Here is a 19,624-nt window from a genome sequence, read left to right on the forward strand (position 1 = left end):
ATGGAAAAAACATCATCTAATTGTGGTAAATCTTTTGCGCTGATCTATGAAATTAGTGAGCACTTAATGATGATGAAATTGTTCTTCCCTCCACTTACTCCTGTTTTTTTGTCAGCTTTCTGAATTGTATAGCCGCTGATCTCTGCATTTCCGTTGTCTATGGGTGGTTGCCACTCCAATGCCACGTTAAATCCCCACACATCCAACATCTTCAGCTTCTGTGGAGGCCCAGGCTTGTCTGTAAGATTAATGACAGTTGCTCAGTTAATGATGGGACTTCTAAAATGTTTCCTGGGAGGTAACCGTGGTGTCACAGCCTGCAGGTAAGGGATTGGCTGGTGAATGGTAAGTAGTTTTTATTTATTTTCCCTCAGGTGTTATCGTGCGGGGTGCAGAGTAACCGTGGTGTCACAGCCTGCAGGTAAGGGATTGGCTGGTGAATGGTAAGTAGTTTTTATTTATTTTCCCTCAGGTGTTATCGTGCGGGGTGCAGAGGTTGCTGAGTGAGTGCTTGCTGAGAAGGGGAGTGAATAACAGGTAAGCTCTTTCTTTCTTTTTTTTTTTTACCTAGAGGGGATGACAGGGAAGGTAGTGCAATGTTCCTCCTGCAGAATGTTTGAGGTGAGGGACGCCGTCAGTGTCCCTGCTGATTTCATCTGTGGGAAGTGTACCCATCTCCAGCTCCTCAAAAACCGCGTTAGGGAACTGGAGCTGGAGTTGGATGAACTTCGGATCATTCGGGAGGCAGAGTTGGTCATAGATAGAAGCTTCAGGGATGTAGTTACTCCGAAGAATAAAGATAGATGGGTGACGGTGAGAGGGGCTGGGAGGAAGCAGTCAGTACAGGGATCCCCTGTGGCCGTTCCCCTTAGTAACAAGTATACCGCTTTGGATACTGTTGGGGGGGGGGGGGGGGACTTACCAGGGTTAAGCCATGGGGTACAGGTCTCTGGCACAGAGTCTATCCCTGTTGCTCAGAAGGGAAGGGGGGAGAGGAGTAGAGCATTAGTCATTGGAGACTCCACAGTTAGGGGGATAGATAGGAGATTCTGTGGGAACGAGAGAGACTCACGGTTGGTGTGTTGCCTCCCAGGTGCCAGGGTGCGTGATGTTTCGGATCATGTTTTCGGGATCCTTAAGGGGGAGGGGGAGCAGCTCCAAGTCATGGTCCACATAGGTACCAACGACATAGGTAGGAAAAGGGATGGGGATGTAAGGCAGGAATTCAGGGAGCTGGGGTGGAAACTTAGATCTGGGACAGAGTTATTATCTCTGGGTTGTTACCCGTGCCACGTGATAGCGAGACGAGGAATAGGGAGAGAGAGGAGTTGAACACGTGGCTACAGGGATGGTGCAGGCGGGAGGGTTTCAGATTTCTGGATAATTGGGGCTCATTCTGGGGTCGGTGGGACCTCTACAAACGTGATGGTCTACACCTGGACCAGAGGGGTACCAATATTCTGGGGGGGGAAATTTGCTAATGCTCTTTGGGAGGGTTTAAACTAGTTCAGCAGGGGCTTGGGAACCTGAATTGTAGCTCCAGTATACAGGAGGTTGAGAGTAGTGAGGTCATCAGTAGGGTTTCAAAGTTGCAGGAGTGTACCGGCAGGCAGGAAGGTGGCTTAAAGTGTGTCTTCTTCAATGCCAGGAGCATCCGGAATAAGGTGGGTGAACTTGCGGCATGGGTTGGTACCTGGGACTTCGATGTTGTGGCCATTTCGGAGACATGGATAGAGCAGGGACAGGAATGGTTGTTGCAGGTGCCGGGATTTAGATATTTCAGTAAGCTCAGGGAAGGTGGTAAAAGAGGGGGAGGGGTGGCATTGTTAGTCAAGGACAGTATTACGGTGGCAGAAAGGACGTTTGATGAGGACTCGTCTACTGCGGTAGTATGGGCTGACGTTAGAAACAGGAAAGGAGAGGCCACCCTGTTAGGGGTTTTCTATAGGCCACCGAAAAGTTCCAGAGATGTAAAGGAGAGGATTGCAAAGATGATTCTGGACAGGAGTGAAAGCAACAGGGTAGTTGTTATGGGGGACTTTAACTTTCCAAATATTGACTGGAAACGCTATAGTTCAAGTACATTAGATGGGTCCGTTTTTGTCCAATGTCTGACACAGTATGTAGATAGGCCAATGAGAGGCAAGGCCATATTGGATTTGGTTCTGGGTAATGAACCAGGACAGGTGTTAGATTTGGAGGTAGGTGAGCACTTGGTGATAGTGACCACAATTCGATTACGTTTACGAGAGTGATGGAAAGGGACAGGTATATACCGCAGATCAAGAGTTATATCTGGGGGAAAGGCAATTATGATGCGATGAGGCAAGACTGAGGATACATCGGATGGAGAGGAAAACTGCAGGGGATGGGCACAATGGAAATGTGGAGCTTGTTCAAGGAACAGCTACTGCGTGTCCTTGCTAAGTATGTACCTGTCAGGCAGGGAGGAAGTGGTCGAGTGAGGGAACCGTGGTTTACTAAAGCAGTCGAAACACTTGTCAAGAGGAAGAAGGAGACTTATGTAAAGATGAGACATGAAGGTTCAGTTAGGGCGCTCGAGAGTTACAAGTTAGCTAGGAAGGACCTAAAGAGAGAGCTAAGAAGAGCCAGGAGGGGACATGAGAAGTCTTTGGCAGGTAGGATCAAGGATACTGCGAGAGGACACCTCAGAGGGCAGTGAGGCTATATGGGTAGAGATCAGGAATAAGAAGGGTGCAGTCACAATGTTGGGGGTATACTACAGGCCTCCCAACAGCCAGCGGGAGATAGAGGAGCAGATAGGTAGACAGATTTTGGAAAAGAGTAAAAACAACAGGGTTGTGGTGATGGGAGACTTCAACTTCCCCAATATTGACTGGGACTCACTTAGTGCCAGGGGCTTAGACGGGGCGGAGTTTGTAAGGAGCATCCAGGAGGGCTTCTTAAAACAATATGTAAACAGTCCAACTAGGGAAGGGGCGGTACTGGACCTGGTATTGGGGAATGAGCCTGGCCAGGTGGTAGATGTTTCAGTAGGGGAGCATTTTGGTAACAGTGACCACAATTCAGTAAGTTTTAAAGTACTGGTGGACAAGGATAAGAGTGGTCCGAGGATGAATGTGCTAAATTGGGGGAAGGCTAATTATAACAATATTAGGCGGGAACTGAAGAACATAGATTGGGGGCGGATGTTTGAGGGCAAATCAACATCTGACATGTGGGAGGCTTTCAAGTGTCAGTTGAAAGGAATACAGGACAGGCATGTTCCTGTGAGGAAGAAAGATAAATACGGCAATTTTCGGGAACCTTGGATGACGAGTGATATTGTAGGCCTCGTCAAAAAGAAAAAGGAGGCATTTGTCAGGGCTAAAAGGCTGGGAACAGACGAAGCCTGTGTGGCATATAAGGAAAGTAGGAAGGAACTTAAGCAAGGAGTCAGGAGGGCTAGAAGGGGTCATGAAAAGTCATTGGCAAATAGGGTTAAGGAAAATCCCAAGGCTTTTTACACGGACATAAAAAGCAAGAGGGTAGCCAGGGAAAGGGTTGGCCCACTGAAGGATAGGCAAGGGAATCTATGTGCGGAGCCAGAGGAAATGGGCGAGGTACTAAATGAATACTTTGCATCAGTATTCACCAAAGAGAAGGAATTGGTAGATGTTGAGTCTGGAGAAGGGGGTGTAGATAGCCTGGGTCACATTGTGATCCAAAAAGACGAGGTGTTGGGTGTCTTAAAAAATATTAAGGTAGATAAGTCCCCAGGGCCTGATGGGATCTACCCCAGAATACTGAAGGAGGCTGGAGAGGAAAATGCTGGGGCCTTGACAGAAATCTTTGGATCCTCGCTGTCTTCAGGGGATGTCCCGGAGGACTGGAGAATAGCCAATGTTGTTCCTCTGTTTAAGAAGGGTAGCAAGGATAATCCCGGGAACTACAGGCCGGTGAGCCTTACTTCAGTGGTAGGGAAATTACTGGAGAGAATTCTTCGAGACAGGATCTACTCCCATTTGGAAGCAAATGGACGTATTAGTGAGAGGCAGCACGGTTTTGTGAAGGGGAGGTCGTGTCTCACTAACTTGATAGAGTTTTTCGAGGAGGTCACTAAGATGATTGATGCAGGTAGGGCAGTAGATGTTGTCTATATGGACTTCAGTAAGGCCTTTGACAAGGTCCCTCATGGTAGACTAGTACAAAAGGTGAAGTCACACGGGATCAGGGGTGAACTGGCAAGGTGGATACAGAACTGGCTAGGCCATAGAAGGCAGAGGGTAGCAATGGAGGGATGCTTTTCTAATTGGAGGGCTGTGACCAGTGGTGTTCCACAGGGATCAGTGTTGGGACCTTTGCTGTTTGTAGTATATATAAATGATTTGGAGGAAAATGTAACTGGTCTGATTAGTAAGTTTGCAGACGACACAAAGGTTGGTGGAATTGCGGATAGCGATGAGGACTGTCTGAGGATACAGCAGGATTTAGATTGTCTGGAGACTTGGGCGGAGAGATGGCAGATGGAGTTTAATCCGGACAAATGTGAGGTCATGCATTTTGGAAGGGCTAATGCAGGTAGGGAATATACAGTGAATGGTAGAACCCTCAAGAGTATTGAAAGTCAAAGAGATCTAGGAGTACAGGTCCACAGGTCATTGAAAGGGGCAACACAGGTGGAGAAGGTAGTCAAGAAGGCATACGGCATGCTTGCCTTCATTGGCCGGGGCATTGAGTATAAGAATTGGCAAGTCATGTTGCAGCTGTATAGAACCTTAGTTAGGCCACACTTGGAGTATAGTGTTCAATTCTGGTCGCCACACTACCAGAAGGATGTGGAGGCTTTAGAGAGGGTGCAGAAGAGATTTACCAGAATGTTGCCTGGTATGGAGGGCATAAGCTATGAGGACCGATTGAATAAACTCGGTTTGTTCTCACTGGAACGAAGGAGGTTGAGGGGCGACCTGATAGAGGTATACAAAATTATGAGGGGCATAGACAGAGTGGATAGTCAGAGGCTTTTCCCCAGGGTAGAGGGGTCAATTACTAGGGGGCATAGGTTTAAGGTGAGAGGGGCAAGGTTTAGAGTAGATGTACGAGGCAAGTTTTTTACGCAGAGGGTAGTGGGTGCCTGGAACTCGCTACTGGAGGAGGTAGTGGAAGCAGGGACGATAGGGACATTTAAGGGGCATCTTGACAAATATATGAATAGGATGGGAATAGAAGGATACGGCCCCAGGAAGTGTAGAAGATTGTAGTTTAGTCGGGCAGTATGGTCGGCACGGGCTTGGAGGGCCGAAGGGCCTGTTCCTGTGCTGTACATTTCTTTGTTCTTTGTTCTTTGTTTGATAACCCTAAAGCTTTCTATAGATATGTCAGGAATAAAGGAATGACTAGGGTAAGAATAGGGCCAGTCAAGGACAGTAGTGGGAAGTTGTGCTTGGAGTCCGAGGAGATAGGAGAGGTGCTAAATGAATATTTTTCGTCAGTATTCACACAGGAAAAAGAGCATGTTGTCTCGGAGAATACTGAGATTCAGGCTACTAGACTAGAAGGGCTTGAGGTTCATAAGGAGGAGGTGTTAGCAATTCTGGAAAGTGTGAAAATAGATAAGTCACCTGGGCCGGATGGGATTTATCCTAGGATTCTCTGGGAAGCTAGGGAGGAGATTGCTGAGCCGTTGGCCTTGATCTTTAAGTCATCTTTGTCTACAGGAATAGTGGTAGAAGACTGGAGGATAGCAAATGTTGTCCCCTTGTTCAAGAAGGGGAGTAGAGATATCCCCGGTAACTATAGACCAGTGAGCCTTACTTCTGTTGTGGGGAAAATCTTGGAAAGGTTTATAAGAGATAGGATGTATAATCATCTGGAAAGGAATAATTTGATTAGAGATAGTCAACACGGTTTTGTGAACATAAGAACATAAGAACTAGGAACAGGAGTAGGCCACCTGGCCCCTCGAGCCTGCTCCGCCATTCAATGAGATCATGGCTGATCTTTGTGGACTCAGCTCCACTCTCCGGCCCGTACACCATATCCCCGAATCCCTTTATTCTTTAGAAAGGTATCTATCTTTTTCTTAAAAACGTTTAAAGAAGGAGCCTCAACTGCTTCACTGGGCAAGGAATTCCAGAGATTCACAACTCTTTGGGTGAAGAAGTTCCTCCTAAACTTGGTCCTAATTTTCCTTGTCTTTGAACCCATATCTCTACATAATAACCTGTCACGTAACCTGCTGCCTTGCTCTCCATTAACCATTATACTGTCCATAGCTTTACCCTTCCTTTCCCCCCCAACTTGCTAGTTTAAAGTCCTTGTGACCAACCTATTTATCCTATTCGCTAGAACACTGGTCCCAGAATGGTTCAGGTGAAGACCGTCCCAACGGTACAGGTCCCTCCTGCCCCAGTACTGATGCCAATGCCCCATGAAATGGAATCCCTCTTTCCCGCACCACTCCTTTAGCCACGTGTTAACTTCCCTAATTTTCTCAACCCTATGCCAATTGGCACGTGGATTGGGTAGTAATCCAGAGATTATAACCCTGGAGGACCTGTTCTTTAATTTAGTCCGTAGTGTTTGATAATCCCCAAACAGGTCCTCTTTCCTAGTCTTACCTATGTTGTTAGTCCCAACGTGGACCACAACAACTGGATCCTCCCCCTCCCTCTCCAAAATCCTTTCAAGCCGATCAGAGATGCCCCTCACCCTGGCACCGGGCAGGCAACATACCATGCGGGACTCATGATCTGGATTACAAAGGATGCCATCAATCCCCTTAATTATAGAATCCTCTACAACAACCACTTGTCTTTTTGCTCCCCCCTCTTGAATGGCTTCCTGTACCATGGTGCAGTGGTCAGTCAACGCATCCTCCCTACAGCCCTCTTCCTCATCCACACAGGGAGCAAGAACCTCATACCTGTTGGACAAGGTCAAGGGCTGAGGCTCCTCAACTCCTAAACTCAGGATCCCCCTACCTGCCTCCCTTGCAGTCACACCACTCTGTCCCTGACCACTGACCGAATTAACAGTACTTATTCTACCAGGTGTGACTGCCTCCTGAAACAAAGCATCCAGGTAATTTTCCCCCTCCCTGATGTGCCGCAGTCTGTGCAGCTCGGTCTCCAGCTCATCAATTCTGAGCCAAAGTTCCTCGAGCTGCCAACACTTGCTGCAGATGTGGTCACTGACGGTCTCAATGGGATCCACCAGTTCCATCATCATACAGCAACAGCACATCACCTGTCCAGCCATATTCAACTAGTTAATTAATTTAAATAATTAAAGAAAATTTTTTTTTTTTTTAACAGAACCTCAAGGATAAACCCGAACACCAACAAAAAACACTGCCCTCTCTCGCCACTCACCCGAACTCTATCACTCACCTAAACTCAGATGCACTCTGTTCCAATCAGCACCCCCGTGTCTAAAGGCACTCCTGCCACACCTTTTGTACCCTGCCTGATTTCCAATGAGCCAATAGGACCGCTCCAGGAAGTGAAGTCTCCAACTGCCACTCGACCTGTAAACTAAGCTCTATTAAATATGCACTCACCTCTCCCAGCAACCCTGCAGCCTGTGGCCTTCTCAAGGAACTGAAGTCCCTTTTAAATATGCACTCACCTCTCCCAGCAACCCTGCAGCCTGCGGCCTGCTCCAGGAACTGAAGTCTCTTTTAAATATGCACTCACCTCTCCCAGCAACCCTGCAGCCTGTGGACTGCTCCAGGAACTGAAGTCTCTTTTAAATATGCACTCACCTCTCCCAGCAACCCTGCAGCCTGCTCCAGGAACTGAAGTCTCTTTTAAATATGCACTCACCTCTCCCAGCAACACCGCAGCCTGCGGCCTGCTCCAGGAACTGAAGTCTCTTTTAAATGTGCACTCACCTCTCCCAGCAACCCTGCAGCCTGCGGCCTGTTCCAGGAACTGAAGTCTCTTTTAAATATGCACTCACCTCTTCCAGCAACCCTGCAGCCTGCGGCCTGCTCCAGGAACGGAAGTCTCTTTTAAATATGCACTTACCTCTCCCAGCGACCCTGCAGCCTGCGGCCTGCTCCAGGAACTGAAGTCTCTTTTAAATATGCACTCACCTCTCCCAGCAACCCTGCAGCCTGCGGCCTCCTCCAGGAACTGAAGTCTCTTTTAAATATGCACTCACCTCTCCCAGCAACCCTGCAACCTGTGGCCTGCTCCAGGAACTGAAGTCTCTTTTAAATATGCACTCACCTCTCCCAGCAACCCTGCAGCCTGCTCCAGGAACTGAAGTCTCTTTTAAATATGCACTCACCTCTCCCAGCAACCCTGCAGCCTGTGGCCTGCTCCAGGAACTGAAGTCCCTTTTAAATATGCACTCACCTCTCCTAGCAACCCTGCAGCCTGCGGCCTGCTCCAGGAACTGAAGTCTCTTTTAAATATGCACTCACCTCTCCCAGCAACCCTGCAGTCTGTGGACTGCTCCAGGAACTGAAGACACTTTTAAATATGCACTCACCTCTCCCAGCAACCTGTAGCCTGCTCCAGGAACTGAAGTCTCTTTTAAATATGCACTCACCTCTCCCAGCAACCCTGCAGCCTGTGGCCTGCTCCAGGAACTGAAGTCTCTTTTAAATATGCACTCACCTCTCCCAGCAACCCTGCAGCTTGCTCCAGGAACTGAAGTCTCTTTTAAATATGCACTCACCTCTCCCAGCAACCCTGCAGCCTGCGGCCTGCTCCAGGAACTGAAGTCTCTTTTAAATATGCACTCACCTCTCCCAGCAACCCTGCAGCCTGTGGCCTGCTCCAGGAACTGAAGTCTCTTTTAAATATGCACTCACCTCTCCCAGCAATCCTGCAGCCTGTGGCCTGCTCCAGGAACTGAAGACTCTTTTAAATATGCACTCACCTCTCCCAGCAACCCTGCAGCCTGTAGCCTGCTCCAGGAACTGAAGTCTCTTTTAAATATGCACTCACCACTTCCAGCAACCCTGCAGCCTGCGGCCTGCTCCAGGAACTGAAGTCTCTTTTGAATATGCACTTACCTCTCCCAGCAACCCTGCAGCCTGCTCCAGGAACTGAAGTCTCTTTTAAATATGCACTCACCTCTCCCAGCAACCCTGCAGCCTGCGGCCTGCTCCAGGAACTGAAGTCTCTTTTAAATATGCACTCACCTCTCCCAGCAACCCTGCAGCCTGTGGCCTGCTCCAGGAACTGAAGTCTCTTTTAAATATGCACTCACCTCTCCCAGCAATCCTGCAGCCTGTGGCCTGCTCCAGGAACTGAAGTCTCTTTTAAATATGCACTCACCTCTCCCAGCAACCCTGCAGCCTGCTCCAGGAACTGAAGTCTCTTTTAAATATGCACTCACCTCTCCCAGCAACCCTGCAGCCTGTGGCCTGCTCCAGGAACTGAAGTCTCTTTTAAATATGCACTCACCTCTCCCAGCAACCCTGCAGCCTGTGGCCTTCTCAAGGAACTGAAGTCTCTTTTAAATATGCACTCATCTCTCCCAGCAACCCTGCAGCCTGCTCCAGGAACTGAAGTCTCTTTTAAATATGCACTCACCTCTCCCAGCAACCCTGCAGCCCGTGGCCTGCTCCAGGAACTGAAGTCTCTTTTAAATATTCACTCACCTCTCCCAGCAATCCTGCAGCCTGTGGCCTGCTCCAGGAACTGAAGTCTCTTTTAAATATGCACTCACCTCTCCCAGCAACCCTGCAGCCTGTGGCCTGCTCCAGGAACTGAAGTCTCTTTTCAATATGCACTCACCTCTCCCAGCAATCCTGCAGCCTGTGGCCTGCTCCAGGAACTGAAGTCTCTTTTAAATATGCACTCATCTCTCCCAGCAACCCTGCAGCCTGCTCCAGGAACTGAAGTCTCTTTTAAATATGCACTCACCTCTCCCAGCAACCCTGCAGCCTGTGGCCTTCTCAAGGAACTGAAGTCTCTTTTAAATATGCACTCACCTCTCCCAGCAATCCTGCAGCCTGTGGCCTGCTCCAGGAACTGAAGTCTCTTTTAAATATGCACTCATCTCTCCCAGCAATCCTGCAGCCTGCTCCAGGAACTGAAGTCTCTTTTAAATATGCACTCACCTCTCCCAGCAACCCTGCAGCCTGTGGCCTGCTCCAGGAACTGAAGTCTCTTTTAAATATGCACTCACCTCTCCCAGCAATCCTGCAGCCTGTGGCCTGCTCCAGGAACTGAAGTCTCTTTTAAATATGCACTCACCTCTCCCAGCAACCCTGCAGCCTGCTCCAGGAACTGAAGTCTCTTTTGAATATGCACTCACCTCTCCCAGCAACCCTGCAGCCTGTGGCCTGCTCCAGGAACTGAAGTCTCTTTTAAATATGCACTCACCTCTCCCAGCAACCCTGCAGCCTGTGGCCTGCTCCAGGAACTGAAGTCTCTTTTAAATATGCACTCACCTCTCCCAGCAACCCTGCAGCCTGTGGCCTTCTCAAGGAACTGAAGTCTCTTTTAAATATGCACTCATCTCTCCCAGCAACCCTGCAGCCTGCTCCAGGAACTGAAGTCTCTTTTAAATATGCACTCACCTCTCCCAGCAACCCTGCAGCCCGTGGCCTGCTCCAGGAACTGAAGTCTCTTTTAAATATTCACTCACCTCTCCCAGCAATCCTGCAGCCTGTGGCCTGCTCCAGGAACTGAAGTCTCTTTTAAATATGCACTCACCTCTCCCAGCAACCCTGCAGCCTGTGGCCTGCTCCAGGAACTGAAGTCTCTTTTAAATATGCACTCACCTCTCCCAGCAATCCTGCAGCCTGTGGCCTGCTCCAGGAACTGAAGTCTCTTTTAAATATGCACTCATCTCTCCCAGCAACCCTGCAGCCTGCTCCAGGAACTGAAGTCTCTTTTAAATATGCACTCACCTCTCCCAGCAACCCTGCAGCCTGTGGCCTGCTCCAGGAACTGAAGTCTCTTTTAAATATGCACTCACCTCTCCCAGCAAGCCTGCAGCCTGTAGCCTGCTCCAGGAACTGAAGTCTCATTTAAATATGCACTCACCTCTCCCAGCAACCCTGCAGCCTGTGGCCTGCTCCAGGAACTGAAGTCTCTTTTAAATATGCACTCACCTCTCCCAGCAACCCTGCAGCCTGTGGCTGCTCCAGGAACTGAAGTCTCTTTTAAATATGCACTCACCTCTCCCAGCAACCCTGCAGCCTGCGGCCTGCTCCAGGAACTGAAGTCTCATTTAAATATGCACTCACCTCTCCCAGCAACCCTGCAGCCTGTGGCCTGCTCCAGGAACTGAAGTCTCTTTTAAATATGCACTCACCTCTCCCAGCAACCCTGCAGCCTGTGGCCTGCTCCAGGAACTGAAGTCTCTTTTAAATATGCACTCACCTCTCCCAGCAACCCTGCAGCCTGCGGCCTGCTCCAGGAACTGAAGTCTCTTTTAAATATGCACTCACCTCTCCCAGCAAGCCTGCAGCCTGCGGCCTGCTCCAGGAACTGAAGTCTCTTTTAAATATGCACTCACCTCTCCCAGCAACCCTGCAGCCTGCGGCCTGCTCCAGGAACTGAAGTCTCTTTTAAATATGCACTCACCTCTCCCAGCAACCCTGCAGCCTGCTCCAGGAACTGAAGTCTCTTTTAAATATGCACTCACCTCTTCCAGCAACCCTGCAGCCTGTGGCCTGCTCCAGGAACTGAAGTCTCTTTTAAATATGCACTCACCTCTCCCAGCAACCCTGCAGCCTGCGGCCTGCTCCAGGAACTGAAGTCTCTTTTAAATATGCACTCACCTCTCCCAGCAACCCTGCAGCCTGCTCCAGGAACTGAAGTCTCTTTTAAATATGCAATCACCTCTTCCAGCAACCCTGCAGGCTGCGGCCTGCTCCAGGAACTGAAGTCTCTTTTAAATATGCACTCACCTCTCCCAGCAACCCTGCAGCCTGCGGCCTGCTCCAGGAACTGAAGTCTCTTTTAAATATGCACTCACCTCTCCCAGCAACCCTGCAGCCTGCGGCCTGCTCCAGGAACTGAAGTCTCTTTTAAATATGCACTCACCTCTCCCAGCAACCCTGCAGCCTGCTCCAGGAACTGAAGTCTCTTTTAAATATGCAATCACCTCTTCCAGCAACCCTGCAGGCTGCGGCCTGCTCCAGGAACTGAAGTCTCTTTTAAATATGCACTCACCTCTCCCAGCAACCCTGCAGCCTGCGGCCTGCTCCAGGAACTGAAGTCTCTTTTAAATATGCACTCACCTCTCCCAGCAACCCTGCAGCCTGCTCCAGGAACTGAAGTCTCTTTTAAATATGCACTCACCTCTCCCAGCAACCCTGCAGCCTGCTCCAGGAACTGAAGTCTCTTTTAAATATGCACGCACCTCTCCCAGCAACCCTGCAGCCTGTGGCATGCTCCAGGAACTGAAGTCTCTTTTAAATATGCACTCACCTCTCCCAGCAACCCTGCAGCCTGTGGCCTGCTCCAGGAACTGAAGTCTCTTTTAAATATGCACTCACCTCTCCCAGCAACCCTGCAGCCTGCTCCAAGAACTGAAGTCTCTTTTACATATGCACTAACCTCTCGCAGCAACCCTGCAGCCTGTGGCCTGCTCCAGGAACTGAAGTCTCTTTTAAATATGCACTCACCTCTCCCAGCAACCCTGCAGCCTGCGGCCTGCTCCAGCAACTGAAGTCTCTTTTAAATATGCACTCACCTCTCCCAGCAACACTGCAGCCTGCTCCAGGAACTGAAGACTTTTTAAAATATGCACTCACCTCTCCCAGCAACCCTGCAGCCTGTGGCCTTCTCAAGGAACTGAAGTCTCTTTTAAATATGCACTCACCTCTCCCAGCAACCCTGCAGCCTGCGGCCTGCTCCAGGAACTGAAGTCTCTTTTAAATATGCACACACCTCTCCCAGCAACCCTCCTGCCTGTGGCCTGCTCCAGGAACTGAAGTCTCTTTTAAATATGCACTCACCTCTCCCAGCAACCCTGCAGCCTGCGGCCTGCTCCAGGAACTGAAGTCTCTTTTAAATATACACTCACCTCTCCCAGCAACCCTGCAGCCTGCGGCCTGCTCCAGGAACTGAAGTCTCTTTTAAATATGCACTCACCTCTCCCAGCAACCCTGCAGCCTGCGGCCTGCTCCAGGAACTGAAGTCTCTTTTAAATATGCACTCACCTCTCCCAGCAACCCTGCAGCCTGCGGCCTGCTCCAGGAACTTAAGTCTCTTTTAAATATGCACTCACCTCTCCCAGCAACCCTGCAGCCTGTAGCCTGCTCCAGGAACTGAAGTCTCTTTTAAATATGCACTCACCTCTCCCAGCAACCCTGCAGCCTGTGAAGGGTAAGTCGTGCCTCACAAACCTTATAGAGTTCTTTGAGAAGGTGACCAAACATGTGTATGAGGGTAAAGCAGTTGATGTGGTGTATATGGATTTCAGTAAAGCGTTTGATAAGGTTCCCCATGGTAGGCTACTGCAGAAAATACAGAGGCATGGTATTCAGGGTGATTTAGCAGTTTGGTTCAGAAATTGAACCCTGTTGCTGGCCTTGGTCTGCTTTACAAGCCAACTATTTAGCCCACTGTGCTAAACCAGCCCCCTCACTCTCTCGAGGACCAACACTCACTTTCCTTTTTAAATACCCGTAGAAATTCTTACTGTCTGTTTTTATATTTCTTGCTAGCTTTCTCTCGTACCCTAAGTTCTCCTTCCTTATTAATCTTTTAGTCATTCTTTGCTGTTCCTTTTCTAGGCATTCTCAACTTTGCCCCCTGTCTGAGGTGTGGCGATCCTCCAGTTAAATCACTCAAAGGGAAGAACAGCCTACGGTCCTCTGGGACTGGGGAAACTTTTGCATTTACATTTTGTTCAATCTGCCACTCAACCTCCTTGGAGCGTCAGATTGCCATTCTCTACCCACTTACCTGTGCCAAATTCCATCCATGCCTGTCTCGCCCAACCTTCCTGACTAAGACTGGATGAGATCCAGGCAGTGGTTCCCTGAGTTCTAAAAGAATCAGAGTGAATTACGACACGCCCCTTTTTACAGCACTAGCTGCCATAAAGCAGCTGAGTTTCAAGGTCCCATTGAAAATAACCAGCCGGGGATAAGGGAAGTCTCTAAGCTAAGTGTTGGGGTCCAGTCAGGAAGGGGGTGGGGGGTGGGATGTCAGATCGGATCGGGGGTTTCACATCGGGTTGGGTCAGGTCAAGTCTGGAGGGGAGGTGAGTGGGGAGTCCTGCATGGTGGGTCTTCCGGGGGGAGTGCCGTGGGTGGATTGCTTAGGGTGGGGTGGGGGAGTCCTCTGTGGGGTTGGTTTTGTGGGGAGTGTATTGTGCAGGGCTTGGTTTGTGTTTGTTAAGTAGTTACTCAGAAGTTAGAAGTGACTTTTCCCTTATAACTCTTTCAGTGTAACTATTGGTGTAAAACTGGGAGAACCATCCGAAGTTAGCGATTTAAATCACTTCTGTCAGATGGTTCCCAGCGCAATTGTCCGGAGGAAGATAGCGCTTCTGGATAATTGCCGGGGAAAGCCTTACCTGTAAACCTCCCAAAGGGATTTCCCAGCACATCATTGGGGTTCCCCAAAATGCAATGCTGGGGAGCCAGAAAATTCCAGGCCATGACCAGGATACTCCGAGCCTCCACGCCGCAATTGCGCCCGGCGCGGGGGCGGTGAATGGGGCGTTGGACCCGATCGTGGGTCCAATGCCATCCCGTGATTCTCTGGCGACTGGAGAATCGCCACCAGTCGTACGCGCGCGCGGTCGGCGTGGCGCTGTTGGGGCTGTTGAAGCCCCCATGGGGATTCTCCGCGGATGACCGGCCGAGTTCCCACCGGCGTGGTTCACGTAGGGTTCCACCCAGTGGGAGCTCGGCGTCGCGGCTGCGGTGGCCGTCCTTGTGGGGGGATCCGTCACTGGCCTCCACGGCGGCCAGGCCCGCGAACGGGGGCCACCGATCGGCGGGAGCAGGCCAACACTACTGTTGCAGGCAGGGCATTCCACGCCCTTACGACTCTCTGAGTAAAGAACCTACCTCTGACATCTGTCCTATTTCTATCTCTCCTCAATTTAAAGCTATGTCCCCTCATGCTAGCCATCACAATCTGAGGAAAAAGTCTCTCACTGTCCACCCTATCCAATCCTCTGATCATCTTGTGTGCCTCAATTAAGTCACCTCTTAACCTTCTTCTCTCTAACGTAAACAGCCTCAAGTCCATCAGCCTTTCCTCATAAGATCTTCCCTCCATCCCAGGCAACATTCTGGTAAATCTCCTCTGCATTTCCCATTCCCATGCGTCCACATCCAGAATTGTACGCAATACTCCAAATGCGGCCGCACCAGAGTTTTGTACAGCTGCAACATGACCTCATGGCTCCGAAACTCACTCCCTCTACTAATAAAAGCTAACACAACGTACGCCTTCTTAACAACCCTATCAACCTGGGTGGCAACTTTCAGGGATCTATGCACATGGATACCGAGATCTCTGCTCATCCGCACTACCAAGAATCTTACCATTAGCCCAGTACTCTGTCTTCCTGTTACTCCTTCCAAAATGAATCACCTCACACTTCTCTGCATTAAACTCCATTTGCCACTTCTCAGCCCAGCTCTGCAGCTTATCTGTGTCCCTCTGTAACCTGCAACATCCTTCCGCACTGTCCACAACTCCACCGACCTTAGTGTCATCCGCAAATTTACTCATCCATCCTTCTACGCCCTCCTCCAGGAAAAATTTACAAAAATAACAAACAGCAGTTGCCCTAAAACAGATCCTTGTGGTACACCACTAGTAACTGAACTCCAGGCTGTACATTTCCCATCAACCACCACCCTCTGTCTTCTTACAGCTAGCTAATTTCTGATCCAAACTGCTAAATCACCCTCAATCCCATGCCTCCGTAATTTCTGTAATAGCCTACCGTGAGGAACCTTATCAAACGCTTTACTGAAATCCATATACACCACATCAACTGCTTTAACCTCGTCCACCTGTTTGGTCACCTTCTCAAAGAACTCTATAAGGTTTGTGAGGCACGACCTACCCGTGTTGACTATCCCTAATCAAATTATTCCTTTCTAGATGATTATAAATCCTATCTCTTATATTCCTTTACAAGACTTTGCCCATAACAGAAGTAAGGCTCACTGGTCTATAGTTACCGGGGTTGTCTCTACACTCCTTCTTGAACAAGGGGACAACATTTGCAATCCTCCAGTCTAATGGCACTATTCCTGTAGACAATGACGACATAAAGATCAAAGCCAAAGGCTACGGGGCTTCCCAGAGAATCCTTGGATAAATCCCATCCGACCCAGGGGACTTATCTATTTTCACACTTTCCAGAATTGCTAACACCTCCTCCTTATGAACCTCAATCCCGTCTAGTCTGGTAGCCTGAATCTCAGTATTCTCCTTAATAACATTGTCTTTTTCCTGTGTGCACACTGACGAAAAATATTCATTTAGTGCCCCTCCTATCTCCGCGGACTCCACGCACAACTTCCCACTACTGTCCTTGACTGGCCCTACTCTTACCCTAGTCATTCTTTTATTCCTGACATACCTACAGAAAGCTTTAGGGTTTTCCTTGATCCTACCTGCCAAGGACTTCTCATGTCTTCTTAGCTCTCTCTTTAGGTCCTTCCTAACTTGTAACTCTCAAGTGCCCTAACTGAACCTTCACGTCTCATCTTTACATAAGCCTCCTTCTTCCCCTTGACAAGTGATTCAACTACTTTAGTAAAACACGGTTCCCTTGCTCGACCACTTCCTCCATGCCTGACAGGTACATACTTATCAAGGACACGCAGTAGCTGTTCCTTGAACAAGCTCCACATTTTAATTGTGCCCATCCCCTGCAGTTTCCGTCCCCATCCTATGCATCCTGAGTCTTGCCTTATCGCATCATAATTGTCTTTCCCCCAGATATAACTCTTGCCCTGCGGTATATACCTATCCCTTTCCATCGCTAAAGTAAACGCAATGGAATTGTGGTCACCATCACCAAAGTACTCACCTACCTCCAAATCTAACACCTGTCCTGGTTCATTACCCAGTACCAAATCCAATGTGGCCTCGCCTCTTGTTGGCCTATCAACATACTGGGCGGGGTTCTCCCCTACCCGGCGGGGCGGGGTGATCCGGTGCAATGGAGTGGCGGGAACCACTCCGGCATCGGCCGCCCCAAATGTCTCCACACCTTTAGGGGCCAAGCCCTCACTTTGAGGGGCTAGGCCCGCGCCGGCATGGTTTGCGCTCCGCCGGCTGGCGGGAAAGGCCTTTGGCGCCACGCCAACGGGGGCCGAAAGATCTTCGGCGGGCAACGCATGCGCGGGAGCGACAGCGGCTGCTGATGTCATCCCCGCGCATGCACAGGGGAGGGGGTCTCTTCCGCCTCTGCCATAGTGAAGACCATGGCGAAGGCAGAAGAAAAAGAGTGCCCTCACGGCACAGGCCCGCCCGTGGATCGGTGGGCCCTGATTGTGGGCCAGGCCACCGTGGGGGCACACCACGAGGCCAGATCGCCCCGTGCCCCCCCAGGACCCCGGAGCCTGCCCGCGCCGCCTTGTCCCGCCGTTCAAAAGGTGGTCTAATCCACGCTGGCGGGACAGGCATTCCAGCAGCGGGACTTTGGCCCATCGCGGGCCGGAGAATCGGAGGGGGTGGGCCCGCCGACCGGCGCGGCGCGATTCCCGCCCCCGCCGAATCTCTGGTGGCGGAGACTTCGGGACACGGCAGGGGCGGGATGCACGCCAGCCCCCGGCGATTCTCCGACCTGGCGTGGGGTCGGAGAATCACGCCCACTGTGTCAGGAAACCCTCCTGCACACATTGGACAAAAACTGACCCATCTAAAGTACTCGAACTATAGACTTTCCAGTCAATATTTGGAAAGTTAAAGTCCCCCATAACAACTACCCTGTCACTTTCGCTCCTATCCAGAATCATCTTTGCAATCCTTTCCTCTACATCTCTGGAACTTTTTGGAGGCCTATAGAAAACTCCCAACAGGGTGACCTCTCCTTTCCTGGTTCTAACGTCAGCCCATACTACCTCAGTAGACGAGTCCTCATCAGACGTCCTTTCTGCCACCTTAATACTGTCCTTGACTAACAATGCCACACCTCCCCCTCTTTTACCACCTTCCCTGAGTTTACTGAAACATTTAAACCCCGGAACCTGCAACAACCATTCCTATCCCTGCTCTATCCATGTCTCCGAAATGGCGACAACATCGAAGTCCCAGGTACCCAGGGACCTGAACCAATAAAGCTTCTGACTCAGAGACAGGCGTGTTACCACTGAACTGATCTACAGTTTTCCTGCGTCTGCCTGTATCCACTTTTAAATTCAGCACATTTATAAATTTCAACATAGACGCACAGGTCACCTTTCTAAGTATGAGATACTTGCATACCAACAATCTGGATGTCAATGACCACTGCATTCACCAGGGTGTCCGTCTGGGCTGTGAGCTTGTATTTCCCGGAATCCTTTCTCTCCAGCTTCCTGATGAATAAGATTGTGTCCATGGGACTATTCCGGATATTGACACAGGCTGTGTCCACAGGCTGATCATCCTTTGTCCAGGTAATGGAAGGCTGGGGATTGCCCTGTGCACATTGGAAAGGAAATGTTCTTTTAATAAATAAAACTGCAGCTACTGTGAATGGGATAGTCACTCAGATTGTTTTGCTGTGATCACAAAATCTCATCACCAGCCTCAGGAAAACGAGAGGCCTCTCTTCAGGAACAAGATCAGGCGTATAGAGAGCTGCTGAGCACACGGATCCTCAGGAGAAGTTTAAATTTAGAAAGTGTCCATAATGTCAGAATGAGCAGAGAGCAAAAAATAAACACAGAGGGAATTTGAGAAAGTAATGTGCAAACATGGAGGAGATCATCACAAGGTGGAACAGTGGGGGTAAGTTACAGGTAAATGTTTAACTTAATCAAAAAATTGTTCTTGATGGTGTTGAGTTTCTCGAGTGTTGTTGGAACTGCACTCATCCAGGCAAGTGGAGAATATTCCATCAGTCTCCTGACCTGAACCTTGTAGGTGGTGGACAGGCTTTGTGGGATCAGGAGGGGAGTTACTTGCCGCAAGATTCCCAGCCTCTTATTTGCTCTTGTAGCCACAGTATTTATATGGCTAGTCCAGTTCAGTTTCTGATCATTGGAAACCCCCAGGATGTTGATAGTGGGGGATCCAATAATGGAAATGCCATTGAATGTCATGGGGAGATGGTTATATTCTCGCTTGTTGGGAACATAGGAGATAGGAGTACGAGTTGCCATTCGGCCGCTCGAGCCTTCTCTGCTATTCCACTGGATCATAGCTGATCTTCAATATCATTTTCCCACACTATCCCCGTATCCTTTGATGTCTTTAGAAGTCTGTCAATCTCTGTCTTGAACAGACTCAATGACTGAGTCTCCACCGTCCTCTCGGGTTGAGAATTCCAGCAATTCCCCACCCTCAGAGTGAAGAAATTCCTCTACATCTCATTCCGAAATAGCTTGCCCCTTGAGGACGGTTATTGTATGGCACTTGTGTGGTGTGAATGTTACTTGTCACTTAACAGTCCAAGCCAAAATGTTGCCTTGGTCTTGGTGCTTGCTGGCATGGACGACCTCAGTGCCCGAGGACTTGCAGATTGTGGTTGATCATGTGCTACTTCTAATGGCCCA

The 19,624-nt window shown here is 49.6% G+C and overlaps 1 protein-coding gene across 2 annotated transcripts in view; it reads right to left on the reverse strand.

The window, feature by feature from the left end:
- Positions 1 to 19,624, reverse strand: part of LOC140393989 (myosin-binding protein H-like) — a 242,394-nt gene that overhangs the window by 203,790 nt on the left and 18,980 nt on the right. For both annotated transcript variants that reach the window (XR_011935798.1, XM_072480715.1), the window contains exons 5-6: positions 18,351 to 18,546; positions 99 to 238 (exon numbers count right to left, since the gene is read on the reverse strand). Coding sequence is in view for 1 of the 2 variants with exons in the window: in XM_072480715.1 (XP_072336816.1) it covers positions 99 to 238; positions 18,351 to 18,546 (336 nt within the window). In the remaining variant the exon portion in view is untranslated. The remainder of the gene's footprint in view (positions 1 to 98; positions 239 to 18,350; positions 18,547 to 19,624) is intronic.

The sequence above is a fragment of the Scyliorhinus torazame genome, chromosome 17 (assembly GCF_047496885.1).
Source record: "Scyliorhinus torazame isolate Kashiwa2021f chromosome 17, sScyTor2.1, whole genome shotgun sequence".
Classification (NCBI taxonomy): Eukaryota; Metazoa; Chordata; class Chondrichthyes; order Carcharhiniformes; family Scyliorhinidae; genus Scyliorhinus; species Scyliorhinus torazame.